Genomic DNA, 21,634 nt, shown 5'->3' on the forward strand with positions numbered 1-21,634 from the left:
TTTCTAATAAAAATAATGTGATGATTCTACGATCGCTCTGCGTTGGCAGATTGTTTTTATTTAATCACATCCTTTCTAAATACTAAAAAAACCTCCTTTTACTTATTTAGTTTTTCTTGATTTGATTCTGACCCTGTTTTCATCCCTTAGATAAATCGGTTTAGAAGCTTTTTTCAAACGTTAGACGTAAATGAATAAAGACGCTTTGCAAGAAAAGGGAGAACATATCTGTCTTTTGTTAGAGGAAGTGATGGAGTACCTCTGTGCTCTATTTGTTGCTGCCAACAGACTGAAACCATTAAATACTCAGAGATTGTTTCATTATAACAGCAAACATGTCAGATTGGTCTGATAGACTACAGCAACAACAATAATTTAAAGGGTCAGCCTGCACTGAGGAGGAGAGACGTCTCTTACGTCCAACAAGAAAAGCACCAGATCAGATTCAGGCCAAGAATTAGGATGTCTGATTGCTCAGTATCTGAGCTGATCTGTTTAAAGAGGTGGACGTTTGTGTTGACATCGTGTGAAGACCAACCTGTGGGTTTTTGAAGACCTCAAATTTATCTCTTCTCTCTTGAAAGAGGACTTTGTTTTCACTGTCCCTCGTCCACGCCAACAGAGGCTCCACCATGTTTTCATGGTCCTCAAACGTCCGCTCTGCAGAGAGAAAGCTAAATCAAATCAAAACTACAGCTACAGATTATTTATGGTTGTGAAAAATGACCTTTAAATGAACCCAGACTGTATTAAAATAAAACTGGTGTAATCTAGATTGTTTTTCATCTTAATCCACAGAGCTTCGAATTATTCCTAATCTTAGATAAGCAGGAGATGTCCCGGTCCTCTCGGCTGTTGTGTCTCCACTCAAATTCAGCCCTTTCAGGACTTTGCACAGACGTCACCCTATCGAGAATGCTTCGGCAGTGAGTGATGTCAAACCTGATCAGTGCCTAAAAGCGTCAACAGTAACATTAATACGTTTACAAGTTTTATTCTGTTGAAGTTTATAATATGTGAATCTATTCGGAGCATGAGAATAGCTGCATGATATAAAATGTGGCATTCAATGACCAGAAGAAGCTCAGTTTTTTACGGCGCTCTGAGACAACAAAACCCCGTGGATTATGTTGGTGTGGGGGAATTGTGCTGTGTTTTCCGGTATTGAGAGTTTAGTAATGGTAATTGTAAAGCAGCACGATCGGTGACTGTTTTTTGCTTCCATTCTGCTTACAAAGCAACTCTTCTAATTTTACTAATGCCGGTTGTTTTGAACGTCTGATAATGCCGTACTGAGTTACAACCAGTCCACACAAGTTAACCAAAAGTTCCGTTCAGCTCCTCCGCTGGGCCATTCCTACCCCTGCTCAGGCGCTATAGAAAGCTCCTGAAAGTAGCCCAGAAAACGGCCGTTCGGCCGGCCCACTCAAGCTGCACGCAACTAATGGGCCATTCCCATCTATACCGGGTCGGCCCAGGCCGGGTAGCGTAGGTTGTTTACATATCTGGGTGGTCTGGTATTTTTCCGGGCCAACCAAGGCTCATTCTCAGCCCTCTTCTCGAGGGGGTCTGCTTCAGGCCGACCAGGGCCAACACACCCACTGCTGACAGCAAATTCACACCTTCCATTAGAGCAAGCCTCTGATTGGTGGGTAGAATCAGCCCACATGGGCTTAAGGCAAAGATGTGTGGAATCAACCGGGCCAGGCTGGGGCCGACCGGGGCTACCCGGCCGGGCCGACCCGGTACAGATGGGAATGGCCCATTATTAGTTCTGGTAAATTAACCCCAAAGTTCCAACAGTGGAAAAGCACCTTATGTGGGCAAAACCATGTGGGACCACCACTGAAACCGCAGACAAAACCTGTAGAGAGACTCATACTGTTTGCCCACATATTCTCCATACGCAGCCCACCTGTGCATGCTGGCTGATCAGACCTTAAAAGACACATCAAAACCCCACTTCCTTTTCCTCTGAACATCCACTTCTCCAGTTTTTTCAGACCCCCCTCACACTGCGGGCATTTAAATGCAGTTTTACCTTGTTTTCCAATTACTGCTTACCAGCGGAGGAAAAAGTCGACATTATATAAAGTGCTACCAGGGTTCCAGAGTACAGTCAGGCTATTAAAAAGTTCTGTTACCAGCTGAAATGAACTGTGAGGAGGACAAATCCCTTTGAACTGCAGCTCAGCTGTGCACGCGTGGCGAGCACATGTGATGATTTTAAAGCTAAGGTTTTGTTTGAAGACACGTCGCTGCGAGTGTTTATTGGGCGAGACCCGCCTTGACTCTTTCTTGATGAAAGATTAAAGCTTGGGAAAGCTGGTAGCGCAGTCGGGTAGTTGACAACAGTTTGTTTCTAAACGTCGATGCTGTCACGTTGAGCGGTCGGAGGTGACGAGACCATATCCACCCCTTGTGATAATGAGTCAGACCATCAGCAAACATAATTTATGCGTGGACAGTTCTAGAAATAACAACTTATGAGTCAGACAGCTAAACTAGGCATAAATGTTGACTGGCAGCGATGGAACACATCATCGTCTGTTGCTTTTGAACAGAAAACTCATTCTCACCGTCAGCTGAGTCGTAATAAATCCGCTCAGATGAGTTTTCCATGATGAAAAATGTAAACAATCAATCATTTGTCTTTACATAATCAGTTATGCTCCTTATGAAGAACAATTAGCCCTTCTGGTGCAGTGTGAGAAACTCTGAGCACAAAAATGTAGTATTTATGATTATTATGAGTATTTATGATAACGTGAATATGAAACTAATAGCAATGTAAAGGTTAATAACATAACATTTGCCTGAACTACTTTGAAAATCTTTGAGATTTGAAACAATAATCAACTTTTATCCTGGACTAGCGTTCAGCTCTTGAATCTGGCAGATATGAATCACGGAGAGCTGGCTGGTGGGGAGGTCCGGCAGCTAGAGTAAATATAGCTCAGGAAGCTCAGACGAAGGATTGAGATCATACAGGTTTTATTTCTGGATGCCTGGAAGGATGACTGACAAAGTCCAACGCAGCAAATTAAAGCCACCTGTCTACACTGTTTGTGTGAGAAACTAAAGAAGAGAAATACAGGCAATCATAAGATTGATGATTCTTTTATATCCATCTAAAATCACACTGAAGACACTAAACACACGTTAACGGGTTCTCGTGAAACAAAATTGGCGCTTTTGTATGGTGAAGTTCAAATCCTCGTCAGGGTGACTTTAGCACATAATGAATGTGAAAAACATACAACTTATGGTCTGTTACCAGATCAGATATTGGAGAACCGGAACATTCTGTTAGGATGTGGTTAAAGCTGGGGTACGTAGAGCGATGTCCTCCAGGAGAAATTCAAACATCAATGGCTCTCGCCCCTGCTCCCTTCTCTTGCACAGTTTACAGACTGACGTTAATTCAATGCAGCTCGACTTAGCATTAGAGCTAGGTTGGTGTGCAAAGGGGAAGGCGCTAGCCTAGAAGCTAGACCGTCATTTGCTGAAGCAAAATTGACGGTCTAGCAACGCTCCATTGGAACTTCGCAGCCCTGGAGAATCACAGCACATTTATTTAGAAAACCTATCATTTTTTTGTTTTTGACACGTGTTTTATGTTGTTCTTCCATCATGTATGGCAAACTTCTCATTGACAGACATCCATAGTGGGCCAATCAAAGCCCTCTATCAGCCAGATGGGCGGGATGTTATGGTAACTGAGCAAAACTATGATGGCAACGGCTCTGTGGATGTCCAATCACAACACTCTGTTGGTGGGCAGGATGTTACTGATCAAACAAAGATGGAGATGGCTCATTTGAAATGGCTTGGGCATCAACTTTGAACTACTCTGACTTGGGATTTTCTTTGAGTCAAGAACACGTTTATTTGGAAAAGGGATGTAACTGCATCTTCTTTGATGGAGGGTGGTGGTCTGCATCGTTGACTGACATCTGTAGCAGCGAGTGCGTCATGTTGTTTGGTATCCAATAGCATGTGGAGACAGTTTGAAAGACAACTGTAGATCCCGCCCCATGACTGAGAGCTGTCAATCGGCCGTGGCCAGACTATATATTCACATGAACAGGACGGCTTGCCAGGCTAGACAGGCACAACAGTGTGTCACCCCATAGTGCATGCTGGGAACTGGGGCACACTCTCGTTGACTGACTCAGTTAGTCAACACTCCAGGTTCATGTGAAGTATTTGTTTTGCAGCTAGAAGCCTGTGGAGGGACTTAGGAAATGTATGTATATGCTGAAGCATTACCAGTTTGTCTCATTGAACAGGGTCAGATAGACAAGTTTAAGTATTTTAAAGACCATTTAATTTATTTCTGAGGATGTACAGTGTGGCTCACCAAGCTGAAGTTCGTAGTTCGTCTCGCACAGACTCCAGTCCACGTTAGCGTCGCAGTGCGTCTTCTCAAACAGGTTGTCGAGAACTTCTCGAACCGTTTGTCTCTCGTCCACCATCAGAGTCTTGGAGCTGCCGTCATTCATCAGCACTTTCACCACCAGCTGTCAGAAAAAAAGTTCAACTAATCACAATTACAATCACAACGACTAGCATTATTTGATTGTGTTATTTCAGAGATTTAGGTCTGATTGAATCCCGTCAGCTGCTTCCAGGTCGGCTGAAAGGCCATTTTTGTTTTTGTCACCTTTCCTTGACTCTCCTTCCACATATGGAATATATGGATGCTGCCTTTTTCTTCTTCTTGTTTTACTAAAACACTTCATTTAGTTCAAATTAGACCTGTTATTAATGTTCAAGGAGACTTGGTGTTATTGAAAAAAAAAACTATAATTGTACATTTAAAATATGTACTTGTGTAGCAATTAAACATATTAATTATGACCAATAAGATGTGATGATTCCATATAAATATGAAAGATCAATCTGATTGATCTTTGAATGTTTAGTTGTGCCATTTCAAACGTTTTTATCATTCCTCGCATTATTTTATTTTTTATAGTGCAGTTAACTGCTATCCTATTTTATTGTTTTTAGTAGTGATTTTGATCTCCGACGATTTATGCTTTGTTCTTATGTATTTTGCCTGTTCTTATTGTGTTTCTTGTTCAAGCATTTGGCTTTTTTATGTACAACACTTTGGTTAGCTGCCATGCTATTTTGAAATGGTGCTTTATAAATAAATATGGTATGGTAATGTAATGTCTTACTGTAACGTGTATGTATTGTTAAATCCAACACATACTGATTAGTGATATAAATGGATCATTGTAAGAACAATATTCATTTCAGATTCATTGATTTAAGCACAGATTATTCAAACATTTCATTTAAACATCTTGTTCATTCATCACATGTGATTATTGTCAGCTTATGAGTTGTAAAATCATGGTGTCTTCACTTGTTCAGAGTGAAGAATGTTGTCTGGCTTCTCGGCAGAGAGTGCAGGACCTTTGGACAGAGTGTCTATTTGAATGTTTTGTCTTCATGGGATGTCAACGCGCGCTGAGCAGAACCTTCTGGATTTAGAAGGCCACACAGAAAGTGGATTTATTTCTGTAGATGAAAGGTTATTGTGTTGATCATCAATAGGTGAAAATGGACCCTTTTGTATGTTACTTGGTAAGGTCATGTTGTGCGAAAAGTTCAGTTCTGTTTATTTTAATTTAATTTAATTTAACAGTACTTTTTTATTACTGCTAACACAGGGTTTTGCATGAAAATGTTCCCAATAATGGTAAATGGACTGTATTTGTATAGCTCCTTCTTAGGATTCAATAACCCCCCAAGGCGCTTCACAACACTATCAGTCATTCATCCATTCACACCCACATTCATGCTCAGTGTTGGGCAAGTTACTTCAAAACTGTAATGCATTATTTATTACTTGTTACCCTCATTTTAAAGTAATTCATTACATTACAATATTACTGATTTTAAAATGTAAGGCATTACACTACTTTTGCATTACTCTAAGTTACTTTCAACAAAACAACTTCAGTATGAGTGTTGTAATCTGATGCCTGGTGAACTCATGACACATCCGGTGGAAGGTGATGTGGTGTCTGAGCTAGGATTGCTGTTAAAAACAGTTCTTTAGAAGGATTGTTTATTAAATAGAAGCAACAACAAACTGTACTCTCAGCACGCTGCCATCTTATATTAACCGAGCAGGGAGTGAGGTGGTGGGGGCTCCAAGCCTATATTTGCCTTGGTCCCCAAATGCCTTGATACGGCCCTGGATGTGGGACTGACTTCTGGGGTGATCTGATTCTATCACATGTATAAATATTAAATGCTTATATTATTGCTTTTCACTGGTAAAAATGAGTATTGGGAATAAATCTACCTACATTTTTTTCTTTTCAAGCACTTTGTTTTGTTTTCTTGATTTTATTTGAATAATTTCCTGCCCTTTCTCTCTCTAACCGTCCTGCACGCTGCATGTTCTCTCCGTCTTCCAGAAAATCCGTTTCCTAGATTTCCTACTTTCTAACTATTCAGCCAAAGGGATCTTCACATGTGCGGCGCTCCAGCAGCAATGAGTTGAAATCACCGGAGCACAGATTATGAACTCAGCTGAGGCAAAGCACGTCAGAAAAGTACAGAATACCAGAGAACATGCGCTGAGATGAATGATCGCAGGTGAATTATTTTGTTTTAGTGGAGCGATTTTGTGAATGTTACAGCGGCCGCGCACAGGATGCAGCTGGATTTGAGCCGTTACCACTGCGTCCTCGCTTGTCTGCAAAGCTGAGTCCATAAATGACGTAATATATGCAGATAGTGGAACTTTTTTTGGGTTTCCCGCAATTTGAATTTTTAAGAAACGCAGCTTGATTCTGGGTTTAAAAATGCATTGTAATTACTGCGTTACTGACAATTGTACCGAGTAAATATTACCATTTTCTTTCCCTGTAATGCCTTACATTACCACATTACAGCAAAAAGCAATGCATTACAGTAATTAATTACTTTTGTACAGCGTTACTCCCAACACTGTTCATGCTGGTGGGGATGAGCTACGATGTAGCTACAGCTGCCTTGGGGCGCACTGACAGAGGCGAGGCCTGGCGAACACTGGCGCCACCGGTCCCTCCGACCACCACCAGCAGGCAAGGCGAGTTAAGTGTCTTGCCCGAGGACACAACAATAATAAAACCATGTTCCTTTTCCTCTTAGAGGTGTGGTACAGAGCTAGATTGCCTGGCTACTTTTTGATTTTTTCATCAAACTAACAAGACGATTAAGTTTTATTGCACGTGTTATTAACTGATGCTCTACTTCAAGCGTGTCACATTGTGACCATTTACATAAAAAACTATTTTTAATTCAATGCTTCCATAAAAACACTCACCAGGGGTCTCGTATATACTCTCTTGTTGGTTGATTTACTGAATTTTAATACTCAGCAGGGAAGGACACAAAGGGAAGCTGTGTCCTTGTTTCACTGCAGCTTTTGACACATTGCAGGGACAAATATCTGTTCTCTGACTGCAGTTGGGAAATGAATGGGAAGGACTCCTGCACCATAATGAGAAACAGTTTCTGTTCAAGTTCATTGAATAAAGATGTGAGATGTTACATTTCCTGGTTTAATAACTCATCTCCCACTCCAGCTCTCAGTGTTATGGATGATTTCTGTGATAAACTGGACCGCAGGGCTCCAGAGTGTCAGAGTCCAGATCCAGCCAGTTTAATAACTGGTTGTGCACACTTAATGACCGTTTCTGCTTTACCATCAGGGTGATTCTCAGGTGTCCGAGTGGACTTTAATGTCATCTGAGGTCTATTTCTGTTCTGAAGCAGAACCTTTATCCTTGTATAACGTGGAAACCAGTCCAGCTGTGGAAACCAGTCCAGCTTTTTACAAAACCAGCTCCCTGAGTTTTACTTCAGAGTGTCTTTGATTGATCGGTTTCATTCAGGCTTTTTGTGTACCACAAAAACCTGTTTTGACTTGAGGTCAAATAAACCATTTCTGGTTTCAGAATGGTTCTTGCTTCTACATTTGTGTGCATTCATCTATCTTCAGAAACCAGCTGATTCATCTGAAGGTTGAGGGTCACTGACCACTTGCTCTAACCACAGCCGGTAATTCTGCAACTCCTGAGCAAGAAGACAACAAACTCTCACTTCCACAGGTTTGTGCTATATTAGGCAAAGCAAGGCAGTTTTACAGTAACAATACTGCATGGAAACACCCATAAAAGACTCTTGTAATAGAAGATTTTTATGTATTAATTTAAATATAATCTTAAAGGGATGTGCAAGCCTGTTTCTGTGTAAAACCTGTAAATAATGGCCATCTTACAGATTTGATTAGGAAAACTAGTGTTTACATCCTCATGATTGATAGGCTAATAGCTAGTTTTAGCACAGCACTAGAATTAGCTTTTAGCTCATCAGTCCTGTTGCATGTAAACACATTTTTAAGCAGGAGTAATATCAGAATTATTTATGACAATAATAATTATAAGCCACATGTACCATATACACTTTTATGTCATGTTCAAACAGAGAAAGGGCGTTAGGATGGTGGCTAGATAAAACTTGACTTACCTTTTTCACCTTGGCTTCTTTAAGCTTCTCAAGTGCAAGTTTGATTTTGTCAGCTTTCATCTGTGCTTCTATGTCCTCCTAAACAAAACAAACAACACAGTAAGGAGACAACTGAGTCGTCTTGTAGTACTAAAGTTGCACCGTCTATAGATAAACCATACCCTGATTCACCTTTGAGCTACTTCAGCATGCACTGAACTTAAATGAAAAAACTATGAAACAAAATAAATACATTTATGGAGATGATCAAATGAAAAGTAATTTTTTTTTACCAAACATTATTATCACCTTATTTTTATTATTTTTGGATTGTTGTTGTCATAGGTTACATTTAAACATCCATGATTCCAGTGAACACAGAATATTTGACTCTGTTAAACTTAGATCTGTTGTCAATATTTTGGGTCAGGATATTTATTTATATTAATTAATTAATGTTTATCTACTTTAAAATCTAAAATAACAAATAGTTAAATAAAACATTTTTAAATTTCTTTGCAACTCTTAAATAATTTGCATGACTACTTTTCTTTCACACACAGCCCAGTGAGACAGCCACTTGTTGCCAACCCTCTCTCTGCCTCTGCACACGCTTCACCTCAGCTAGATGAGGTCACATTTCCTGTTAAAGCAATAATGCCTGTCTGACTGCCCCCCCCCCCCCCCCCCCCCTTCCCCTTACAGTTACAGTCTCCTCACGGCCGTGTTTGATCTGTTCCAGACAGACCTTTGACTGTTTCACCTCACACGTCTCGGGCGAATGAAACAAACGTACAATCCTGCTATGAGCTCACCCTTCAAAGGCTCACAAAGACTACTTAAAACTTGATTACAGGGACAGTATCGGAAACTATTTCATATTATTGATCCATTCCTGCCTTTCTGAGTCATTTTCAAGACCCCAGCTGGGTATGTTTTGTTCATCTTTTGTCAGTAAAGCAAATTGACAGTAAATGGGCAGACTGTAGTAGTGCACCCCTTGATTGCACCAAATGGCAGTCAGTCCCTTATGATCCAAGAGATATCCTGGACGAGCCCCCAATTATGTAAAAGCCCACCTTGTTGGGCCACAACATAAACTATACGTTTGGAGTAAAGACATGTCCCCCTAGTTTTCTTTTTCAGGATTTCATTTATTTTACTTAATTTTATGTAAATGACATCTATTGACCATTCATTTCAAAGGTAAGGTAAGATAAGCTATAATGTCACTAAAAGGAAACTTGTCTTGGGCAACAAATATGTGTGTAATACGTGATCTTTAATAAACCTTTGAGGAAAAAAGTTCATTCCTCATGTAGTTGGAGCTGATTTACCTTTGATGGCTTTCCTGCTTGAGGAGGCGGCAGAGGGGAGGTGGCCGATGTGCTAACAAGGCTGCTGCTGCTGTCTCTACACGATGATGATGACGAAGATGATGATGAGTCGTAGGGGGCCGGCGGGAAGCTCAGGTCTCTGGGTGGAGGCGGTAGGTTTGGCAGAGGTGGTGATGGCGCCTTCAGACCTTGGATCTCTGCGGTCAGTTTCTCTTCTGTGGCGCTGAGGTCAGCTACCAGGTCAGCCATGAGCGCGTCCAAGTCAGTGTCCTCCAGCTCATGTAGAGACTCTGATAAAGAGTTTTGTCAGTAAAGAATCACCAATAAAACATTAAAATTTAAATATTTTGCTGTTAAGACGAGACTGTCGTGGTCTGTGGGTTTAGTTACAGTTTAGAAATTAGATTGCTCAAATCTCTTGTAAAACTTAAGTAATGAGTTTATTTTCAGTTTTCTGTTTGAATCACATTTAGTTTTTCAAATTGGCCATCTGTTGGTTTGATTCTCTGCCCTTAACTGTAATCATTTTTGTATAATTTGAAAAGACCATTAATATTTCTGCATTTTAGGCCCTCATACAGAAAGTTCAATATTAGTTGTGTTTGCAACACAATTAAAAATAAACAGATTTGATCCAGTTTCATTTTTCTTTCATGTCTTTTTGAACAAGTTTTGGTCTCACTTTCTATTTTACTATTTATTTTACTAATGATAGATGAGGCATAGATGGATGGGTACATGGATGGATAAATGGATGGACGGATGCATGGACGTAATTTTCACTTTAGAAGTGGGGGGACATGGGGCGGGGGGGGGGGGGACCTTTACAGTATGCTCTAATGGGAAACAGGCTTCAACACAAAACGGTTGTTTTCCGCTTGGTCCTAGAGCTCAACCAGTGTCAATTTAGTATAGCGTAAAATTGTTTTTGGATGGTAAAAAGTGCAGGGGTCAAAACTTGACTTTGGAAAAAGTGGGGGGGACATGTCCCCCCCCCCCCCCCCCAAAATTACGTCCATGGACGGATGTATGATTGGATGGATGGATGAAGCATGGGTGAATTGATGGATGGATAAATGGATGGATGATTGAAAAATGAATGGGTTGTTTCACCTCCTATTTCAGCCACTCTTTGGCCTCCAACATTTCAAATACTGAGAGGCCAAAAATAAAAAGCAAAACAACAGAATGGTGGACATTAATGACCTCTATGAATCTAAGTACGTTTCTTGATGTTAACTGTCGTCTAGCTGAGGTGTCAAAATATTGTGAAAGACATTTCAAAACTAAGTGCATGAGAAGAAAAATCTAAGTCACCATTAAAGTTAGCAAAGTCCATGGTGAAGCTGACTTCTTTTTTGGTGTTGGGGAGAGGTGCAGGAGGTGGTATTTCCTCTCCGAGGCTCTGCAGAAAGAAAAGAGTAGATTATGTTTGGTGAGGAGTGGTCGCAGTTTCTGAGAGCCGAAGGCTCAACCAGCTCAGCCATCTACTGCTTCACCGTCCTGAATCTTAAACTGTCTTCATTACAGCCTTTTTTCTAAATAAGACGATCACTTCAAAAAATTAAAAGTCATTAAAAATGCATCAAGGTTTGAAAATAACATAAAAGTTGTCAGCAATATGAAAATATAAAATGGTCCATTAAAACGTTTGTCCAAACTTGATATGTAGATTCCTGGGGATGTAGGTTCTGTTAACACAAATTTATCATAAAACCAAGAAGAAAAAATGATGAAAAGGAAAATTTAAGTCTGAAAGCCATGAAAACATGCAGAGTGAACTCACTTGGGTGAGGAGGTCCATCTCCCCCAGCAGGTCGCTGAACATGGCATCGATGTCTTCCATCTGGTCAACAACAAAAATTAAACTTTTTTTTTTTACCTTTAAGGGCAAGAACTGCAGCTGCTATCAGAAGATGTGAACACAACCATAAATCACATTTTGTGTGTCAAATAAATAAATCTAGTAGCATGTTTACTAAAACTAGCTTTTACCTTTGCTAAATGCTTAAAGTCTTTGGAAATCATTCAAGTGGTTTTCTCAATGGTAGAAAAATAGAAACATCCAGAACCTTGTGTCAGATGTCCGCAACAATTATGAAACATATTTAGGCTGAACAGTAACAAGCATACCAGACCACAAGGGTTAGTTACGTAAGCAGAAAGTTCCCGTGACTCAGGTAAGACTCGAGACAGTCTGGAGCTGTTTCCAACATGCCCATGTCATTTTTCCAAGTTACTCAAATAAAATTCCCTTTTCAGCCGTGCTAAAAGCACTCGAGAAGTCTAGCAGAAATCAGATAATTTGGTGTTAAAGATGTCCTTCATTTTAAACATTCAACTAAATTGATTTTTGGGGGGTTCGTGTCTTTAAAACTGATCCAAATGTAAGTAAGTAAGTAAGTAAGTAAAAGTTTATTTATATAGCGCCTTTCACAGATATAAATCACAAAGCGCTGTACAACATGATAAAGATCAGGGCAAATACCTCTAACCAATAAAAACATCAGAAAAACAATAGCAGTGATAAAATAGAAAATAAAATCATGAGTATAAACAAAGTGAAGGTGTGAACCCGAACAAAGCCATCTTTTTGAAACATTTAGGGAGGGAACGCCTGGATGAAAAGGTGAGTTTTTAGATGATAAAGATCTCTACAGTGTTAGAGAGACGGAGATTTGAAGGCAAGCTGTTCCAAAGTCTGGGTGCAACAGTCTGAAAGGCCCTGTCCCCTTTGGTTTTCAGTCTGGTTCGAGGAACAGCCAGGAGGTTTTCAGATGTGGATCTAAGGTTCTGAGAGGTGGTTTGTGGGGTTAAAAGCTCAGATAGGTAGCTTGGAGCCTGGTTGTTAAGAGCTCTATAGATCAGGACTAAAACTTTAAACTGAATTCTATATTCTACCGGGAGCCAGTGGAGGGACTGTAAAACCGGAGTGATGTGAGCTCGTCTGCTGGATTTGGTTAGGAGTCTGGCTGCTGCATTTTGGATGGCTTGAAGGCGTGACAGGGAGGTTTTGCTGAGACCAATAAAAAGAGAGTTACAATAGTCTAAGCGTGATGACACAAAGGCATGGATGATTTTTTCCATATCTGCAGTAGAAACCAGTTTACGGACTTTTGACATGTTTCTCAGTTGAAAGAAACAAGAGCGGGAGATGGTTTTGACGTGTGAGTCTAAACTTAAAGCTGGATCAAAAATAACTCCTAGGTTTCTAATGTTGGCCTTGGATGATGGGCAAAAACAGGCAATTCCTTGCTCGATTTTTGGTTGAGGTTCCGGGGGTGCAGCGATCAGGGTCTCTGTCTTGTTAGCATTGAGGACAAAACAAAACACCAAATAAATCAGTTTGCATGGACGAAATGAAGGTTAAACACTTCACACAAGCAGTTTAGTTTGAAACTTGCAGAAATAGAGTCCTGAAGCATATGCTGTCTTGCAAAACATCTTCTAGTGAGACTGGATGAGAAAGAACAAAGTGTTTGCATAACTTCAGGGAGTTAAGTTTGTCAGGACGTGTCGAGTCACGTTGCAGATGTTTGATAGGAAATGTTTCATTTAAAACCCTCTAACTCCAAACTGAGCCATTTTATCAGAGTCAAGTGCAGTGTAACTGCAAGATAATAGTTATAAAATACAAAAGCTTTTTAAATAATAACAATGAACACCCGAAACAGCAAAATAACGACTCTTACACCTTAGCTCCAAACACCTGATTGCATGTTTGAAAATGTGCCAGGATGAATTATTTGAGTTTAAGGCAGGAACCACTGACTACAGCTCTTTAGGACATATTGTAATTACACACAGTCAGCTGTCTCAGTTACACATTATTTCCTGCCTCATTTCTTAAAGCAAATGCTATGTTGGTCCAGAATTTGCCGTCAAAACAAGGTGCTTGTTTTTGTTTCCTACGCTAGAAATAAAGCGCTAGCAGACGGGGGCGTGTTTCCTCTGCTGTCACATTAATGACAGAAACGCAGCGTGTGGATTAAAGATGTCAGGCAGGCTTCTTCTAGTGATGGGTGCCATATTTAGGCCTTTCCGCAACTGCTAATAATTATGAATCGGTAATTAACTACAACATACTAATTAAAAACAAGTGAAAAGCCAGTTTAAGCGTGGGGTGCTGAAGGTGTGGATAACAGTCTCATCGTTAGCTTGTCAGAGGCATAGATGAGAATTTCAGTTCTCTCTTCACTGATCTGTAGAAGGTTCGACGGGGCCACACAACCCCCCCTCACCCACCCCACCCGGCTGCACTGTGCCGAGCATGTTTTAGCGCTTACCTAACTCATGCTCAGGACAGATTTTCATTTAAACGGCTTGCCAATAAACAGTCTCACGAGGCTTCGGAGCATTTTACAAACCAGACTCTTTACTTTGATCTCCTCCTCGCGTTTTATTCTCCGCGGTTAGACTCATCGTGCTTTTCCTCTTAAACAAATGTTTTCATGTGGGATCAAATCACGGAGGCTAAGCGGGCCATCAAAGTTAGAAATGTGTGGAATTTAATTATAAAAACTTTACAAACCCTGTCTGACAAATGAATGATTATATTTATGCGACGCTTTATAAAAGGCAAATATGTAAGGGTTTCATTACATCACATCATTATTGAGGTTCTTATCATGTTTTCCCTCCTGGTGAGGGACAATTTCCAGTTACATTCTCTGCCTCTGAGTAGGATGGAGGGGTGGGCTCACTGGGTGGGAGGAAGTGGTGGAGAGGAAACTTCCTGTCACATGTGTTGAAACTGAAAAGGAAATGGTGTCAGAAGCCACCTGCAGATTTAGCCGGTGTCATTCTGCCACCCTGGAGGCACCATTATTTCCCCTAAACACAAGTGGCCATGATGGAGGACCATCACCACTACTGGGTTTATCTGACATGAAAACTGTATTTAGCACCAGTTAAATGGACCGCATCCATCTTTGACGCAGCACTTGTAAAGAATGGAAATGGCTGAAAGTAAAACTGCTGATGAAGTCAGAAATGGAGTTCAGACACTTCCTTCTCACACATTAGCAAAACTGATAAACTCAACAAGTTCGCCTGGCCTGCCTCGTCCTCTGTTTAATTACAGAGAACCGATGCTTCCCATCAGGAAGCATGGGGATGGCTGACCAGGCTATCAACTGGAAAAAACTGTTTTCCACAAACTAATATGAGCGAATAAAACCACCTCTGTGTGAGAAACCAACAACGTGTGTTAAATGTATTAAATGCATGAATCCTGTTTTCATACTTGGACTTCAGCTGTCAACAATAGCAGAAAACCCAATGTACTAACGCCTGGTTGAGCGTTTTTGCATGAAATTGTGTGATTTTCTTCCTCAGATTTGGAAAATATTTAAACAGGAAAAAAAAGTGCAAAAAGTGTCTTCTGTGAAGTGAGATGGAGAGAGCAAAAGAGAGATTGCACTTCCTCGTTGTCAACAAACAAACATGCAAGCAACTTCTGCAACTACAAATTGAAGCATGAAACTCTTCTGGGATTTCTGTGTTTTAGATAAAAAAGTGAACCTATAAAACTTTTACAGGGACTATAAGGAATTTTGACAGCCAAAACATGTATAGAAATAATAAATTTCTTCTTCATACATTCTCCTGCAATGCCCTGGTCCTGTAGAATGAGCCCTGGCATTTTTTCTGTGATTGCCTGTTTTTCTGTAAAATCACAGAAAAAGAGAGATGCTCGGGTCGAGCAGGCTGCTTCATGCGCGTTCACGCTCAGACATCTCCCGTAGCATTTGCTATCCGTAGCTTTAGCAGCAGAGAGAGAGGTAGTGCTCCTAACGCCTAGTGACAAAGCTAGCTACATTTCTGAGGACCCTTAGCTACTTTCTGTAGAACTTTCTTCTAGATATTTCCTGCAAATTAGCGACAAAATAGCCATTTTCGCTCCGAACCGTTCTTTGGATTGACGTTGCTTCAGCTGTCCTCAAGGATATAAATGTTACAGACACATCAAATGTTACTGGCGTGTAGCTCACCTAGTAAAATGTCTGACTCTCATGGTGAGGACCTGGGTTCCATTCTGGGTGTGAACATAGTTTATTTGGAGTTTCTTTTTTACATTAATGGTATATTTTTTTACAAGAAGATGCCCAAATTTTCTTTGAGACTTGCCGAACGGCATTGAATTCATGGATAAAAAAGATGTGGGTTCAACTTTCATTTTGGAACAATTTTTCAAGCAAGGGAAGGGAATGATCTGAGCATGCAGGAGGACTGACCCATCATAAACCTTTGTCAGCTGTGCTGAAGAGAAAGGTACAGAACCAAATTAATTAATTAATTAGCTGCGCGTTCTCCTGTCCTCTGTCCTCCGGGCCACACACACACACACACACACACACACACACACACACACACACACACACACACACACACACACACACACACACACACACACACACACACACACACACACGGGACTGTCTCAGCTGTTATTTTCGTTAAAGGGTGTGCACGTACAGCATGCGCGCCTCGTGCACGAGCCTACTATTGAAGCTGCCGTTACGCTTTTGGCCAGAGGGGGCAGTCGCGAGCATAAAAATTCAAAACTCTGTAAAGTCCCTTTAAACTAAGTGTGGGGTGAGGTGAACCCTTAACTAAGATCTCAATGTTCTTTCAAAGGGAATAAGAATTTCTGAGTGGGAAACTCAAAAAGGAACATTGATGTAAAAAAAATAAACAATAGTAAAATCAAATCTCCATTAAAAGGACTCAGACATTATATAGGAAATCTCTTCACCTCACTTTTATTCTGATGGGCTAAATTAGTAGCCCTGAATCTAGACCCTCATTTTGATGAGTTAGTTTGACACGTCAGTCTAAACGCCCCGTTAGAACCTCCACAGCCCCAGCCGGTATCGTGGCTGGCCAATTGCAGCATGTTTACTTAGAACAACAATGTATTTTTGTCCTTTTCCTTGCTTCTTCCACAATGTATGGCAGACTGCCTCGTTGACTGAGATCCGTGGCGGTCTAATCACAGCGCTCTGGTTTGGTGGGCCAATCACAGTCAGGTGGGGGGTGGGGGGTGGGGAGGGGAGGGGTATTACTGCAACTGAGTGAAACTAAGATGACGACAGCTACGTGTAGCGGCCCAATCACAAAGCTCAATTGGTTTGGTGGGCCAATCAAAGAACTCTGTTAGTAGGTGGGATGCTACTGAAAAAACAAAGATGGCGATGGCTTGTTTCAAGTAGCTTTGGCATCATCTTTGGACTATTTAGACTTGGGCTTTTCTTTTAGCCAAGAGCAGATAAAGGTACTTAAATTTATGTAGAAAAAGGATGTATTTGCATTTTCTTTGACGGAGTATGGCGGACTGCCTCAACGACTGACAAAGTTGTGAGTATGTCACGTTGTTCGTTACCCAAAAGCATGTGGAGAGAATTTGATAGACAAGTAGATCCCGCCCCACGACTGAGAGCTGTCATTGGGCCGTGGCCAGACTATATAATCACATACTGTATATGGGATGGCTTGCCAGGCTACTAAGTTAGTAGATTTTCTATATTTATAGATCAACTTTTGTATTTAACTACATATTTAGATATTGATTCTAAATATGTATTTTAACACTAGAAATTGGATTTATCTTTAAATGTTTAGATATCACATTGTGATTACCTAAAGAAGAGGACTTTAAAAGTCTGTTTTTAATCGTTATGAGGAGCTAAATGTAAAATTCTATAAGTGGCAAAATGATGATAATTTTCTCCATGTTTTATGCTACAATAGGTGCCTCATACATACTTTATGTCTGATGAAAAGCAGAACACTGCAGGGCATCAAAAACACGAGTCGCAACTGACTTGAAACAAAAGAACAATTCTTCTCTGCGTTCACACACTGGGGATTTCTAAATCAAACCTAGATGTTGAAATCAAGTTCCTCTCTGATACATTAAGAGTTTTTTTTAAACCAACACAAATTCATCCATGAGTCACGGACTGCGTGAGATGACAAAAACGGTGCTTTTGCGCCACTCAAAAACCAGAAAATAGCCTCACCACTGAAATATCGTCGATCTAAAAGTATTTCTAGAGGCATTCTCCATCTGATTCAGTTAGAATTCCTGTAATTTAACATCAGAATGTGTAAAAGTGATTACGCCGTTAGCTGTTGTGTGGTTGTTGTGTAACCCAAGCGTCTAAAACGGGTTCCACCCAGCTGATCAGAGCACATATGAACTTACATCCTTTTGAAAATCCATTCAAATTCTTGTTTTTGTCCCAAACATCAATCCATACAAACAGATTTGTGCCATTTTATATAGAATCTTATTCCGTTTATGCCTCTGACTGGATTCTCAGGCAGGATTTTTTATGTCTTTCACCTTTTTTATCCTTACTATAAAAGTCATATTTCTCAGAAGAGTCAAAATGAAGCATAAACACAGCGACCAGGTACTGAATAAGGAGAATGACGTTCTCAACAAACTCAATATTAAGGAAAAAAAAACAGCTTTAAGAGCTTTTTTGGGTTTAAAGATAAGTTTAACAAAGATTTAACTCACCTTCTTTGAGGTTTTTAGCCTTGTTTCACCAGATAGTCTCTAAATAAAAGCCTGATGGACATTAGCTCCACTTCAAAATGTTATAGCCTGTAACTGAACACGAGAAAAGATAACAGACACGTGTAGTCAGATCTGGGTGTGTTGATTCGGTTCTCTGTTGACTTCTTCCTGCTCAATGCGGAAGTTCGAGTCTAGACCTGCTGCTGCATTCTTGCACAGAGCTGAAATCTTTCTGCTGTGCTGGACGATCCCTCTAAAACGTGCTCCTCATCAGCAGCTGTCACAGCAAACGGTCTCTAGGCTAGACAAGTTACCAATTAAAAAAGATGGGTTTGATTTAGCTGGAAGTCAGGACTGAAAAACACTTGAGTGAATCGGATGAAGAAAGGCAAACAGCTGAATCAGCTTGCAGAAGGGTTAATTATTCACCCCTGAAACCGATTTACAGCATTGGTCTTCTGTCAGGAGGGTCAAGTCTGCGCAATGCAACACTCTGCTTCATAAAAATACATTAAAATGATTTACAAAAGTCCAAAACTCAAAACTGTTCTGTAATTTTACTGAAAGTCAGAATTTTAGGAAATTTAAAACACGTAAATATTACCTCTTAAAGGCATCATTTTGAAGAAGCTGCATTTAAATCAACCAGGACTGAAGAGGAAATGGCTGGTCCGAGTGTGTGTGAACCATTATACTCCAGATATTCATGCAGATACGTTTGGAAAATCCTGCCACATTTCACCACTGAATCAACAGGAAGTGCAACATTCAGCTGCTAGTAGGGCTGGGGTAAACGATTATTTTTAAAACGATTATTCTGACGATTATTTTATCGAATAGTCGACTATTCTATTGACTATTTACACAATCTAATGATTATTTGACTATTGCACAGTTAATAAAAACCAAAAAATCTCTAATAAATTCCTCCAAAACGTTGATAAATTGTTACTGTAAGAGAGTAAACACTACAGGCCTTCCATTTTGTATAACACTGCTTTTATTGTGTTGGTTGGTTATGTTCTGGTGACGTGTAGAACTTGGGAGTGCAGGCTGCTGCCTGAGAGGTGGTTGGAGACGGAGTGTCTCCATGCTGCTTTGTTTTGGTCACTTATGTGCGTGAGGCGAGTGGTGTTACGACCCTTCCTGGGGAGTTTGGCTCGTGTGCAAAAAGGAAGGGACAATAACGGGATTTAAAAGTTAAAATGATGATCAGGTTTATTTACAACAACAAAAAATCATAAATCTTTCCACCCACTGGTTGGGAATAATAAAACTAATTCTGCCTGTGGCGAATTAAAACAAAAGTACAAATAAGTAGGGCTGTCCCACTGGGCAAAGATTACTGGGTTCTGGACCAAAATAAGTATCTCCAAAGGTCCAAACTCTAAACTGGGCGGTTAAACCAAACTCAAGGTGATATTTTAAACTAAACCGAAAACCCACAACACTCTAAATGTAATAAAAGGGAGATCTACACCACAAAAACGATGAGCTCTAAACCAAAACGTAACAGCTTATCCAAACGCAAGAAGCTGTTAGCGAAGATGCTAACAGTAGCTTTACCAACGTTAAGTTCAAGTTACCAAGTTTAAATAAACCAAAAACACCCAGCAGCAAACAGACCAGCACGGAGGAGAGACTGCTACCACCAAAACAGCTCTCCTAATGTCTGGAAGAAGCTCCTTTATGAAGGGAGAAACGCTCCCGGTGATTTTCTACATCTGCGATAGAGACGAAGCAGCAAATCTGACCCCGGAAGTTGTTGTCCGTTGCCGGGAGACGAAGGGGAAAAACAAGAAAGGAACCTAGTAGCGGACGGACGTTGTTCCGGGTCTTCGGTATTTGGTGGAGATGTTAGTGAAGGCGGAGAAGAGGGCGAACTAGAGGAAAAACAGGCAGATTCCTCCTCTATTTACAAACTCCTGGGGATGCAACAAGTGGGCGTGGTGCGCCGACTACCGGATCTGACGTTGACGAATTTTTAGAATCGAGCCGTCGACGTCATCGAGGCTTTGCTACAGCCCCAGCTGCTATTGTTTAGTTTTTTCATCTTAAGACCCATTTGTGCACAACATTAATGCATTTATTTTGAGTGTCTTTCAGTATGAGCTCGCATGGTAGGCTGGGACTAGCGGTTAGCTTATCAGGAAACTCCATTTCTCTAAACATAGGCTGTTCAGAAAGTTATCACATGTCTACATAAAGGCTGTTCTTATCTGAACATGCAGACATAGATAAGTATTTGTATTTATCTGTGAGTTCACCTGGGAGGCCATTAAAGAAGATTCCACTTATTATTTTCATTACGTTGAAGCTTCACATGTGCACAAATGCGTGTAAAATATGCTCAAGATCTAATGTTTTGCTCTACTTTTGCAGCAAAATATAATCCTCTATTAGGATTTATCTTCTATTAGATCTGCCTCAGATTTGATGAGAAAAACAGACCACCTTTCTCTTTCTTTGAGGGGAGGGGGACTAAATAACACCATGTGACTTGGAGAGCCATTCGTGAGATGTGATGAATTAAGCAAACACCCTGGGTGCAGGCATGTGTCCCAACCGCCCTCATTTCCTCTCGTGCGCTGAGGTTGACAAACAGATGGACACCAAAGGCAGCGTCTTAAACGTCAAGCCCACTCAAATAAATACACCGATTAACGGTTCTGGAGCTCTGCAGCAGGGAGCTTTGTTGTGTTGTTCCAGTCTGACACTGAGGGTGGTCCGATAGTGTTGAGGTTTGAATTTGTCTTTTACCAACCGCGGTGGAGAGACAGAGATTGATACGCTAATGGCTAGTCAACTTGGGGTCAAGACCAAGTGGATTCCCACAGTCTCAAAAACAACTCAGATATTTTTACAGAAGTTCCTGCTAACAATATTTTATAAGGTTTAAATTATGGGGGAGCTAGGGGGAGCCCGGCTCCCCTTAGTGCCTGCATAATTTGAACCCTATTTAAACCAAAAGAAGGAAGTGACTTTTGATATTGCCGTTTGATTTCATGTGTGATGTTGTTCCTCTCCACTACCACCATTAAAGCCATGAAAATCACACTGCTGCACTTCTGGAATAATGCAGGGAGTAAATAAGCCGTTAGTTCACACGTAAGCTACACATATATGAAATTGCATTGCTGCAATACTTTCATTTAGAAAATCACTGGGTATTTAACACTGAATCCATGTGCAGTTTCCTGTCCATTTCAATGTGAACTGCGGAAATTGACGCGTCCAGAAGTGGCTT

The 21,634-nt window shown here is 40.7% G+C and overlaps 1 protein-coding gene across 1 annotated transcript in view; it reads right to left on the reverse strand.

Annotated features, from left to right (window-relative positions):
• apbb1ip (amyloid beta (A4) precursor protein-binding, family B, member 1 interacting protein) overlaps window positions 1-18,852 on the reverse strand; it is a 31,102-nt gene extending 12,250 nt beyond the window's left edge. Inside the window, exons 1-7 of the mRNA XM_015955443.3 lie at window positions 18,388-18,852; window positions 11,644-11,703; window positions 11,175-11,262; window positions 9,858-10,147; window positions 8,542-8,619; window positions 4,364-4,523; window positions 539-660 (exon numbers count right to left, since the gene is read on the reverse strand). Coding sequence (XP_015810929.3) covers window positions 539-660; window positions 4,364-4,523; window positions 8,542-8,619; window positions 9,858-10,147; window positions 11,175-11,262; window positions 11,644-11,703 — 798 coding nt within the window. The 5' untranslated portion in view covers window positions 18,388-18,852. The remainder of the gene's footprint in view (window positions 1-538; window positions 661-4,363; window positions 4,524-8,541; window positions 8,620-9,857; window positions 10,148-11,174; window positions 11,263-11,643; window positions 11,704-18,387) is intronic.
• Window positions 18,853-21,634: the final 2,782 nt, after the last annotated feature.

The sequence above is a fragment of the Nothobranchius furzeri genome, chromosome 7, assembly GCF_043380555.1.
Source record: "Nothobranchius furzeri strain GRZ-AD chromosome 7, NfurGRZ-RIMD1, whole genome shotgun sequence".
NCBI lineage: Eukaryota > Metazoa > Chordata > Actinopteri > Cyprinodontiformes > Nothobranchiidae > Nothobranchius > Nothobranchius furzeri.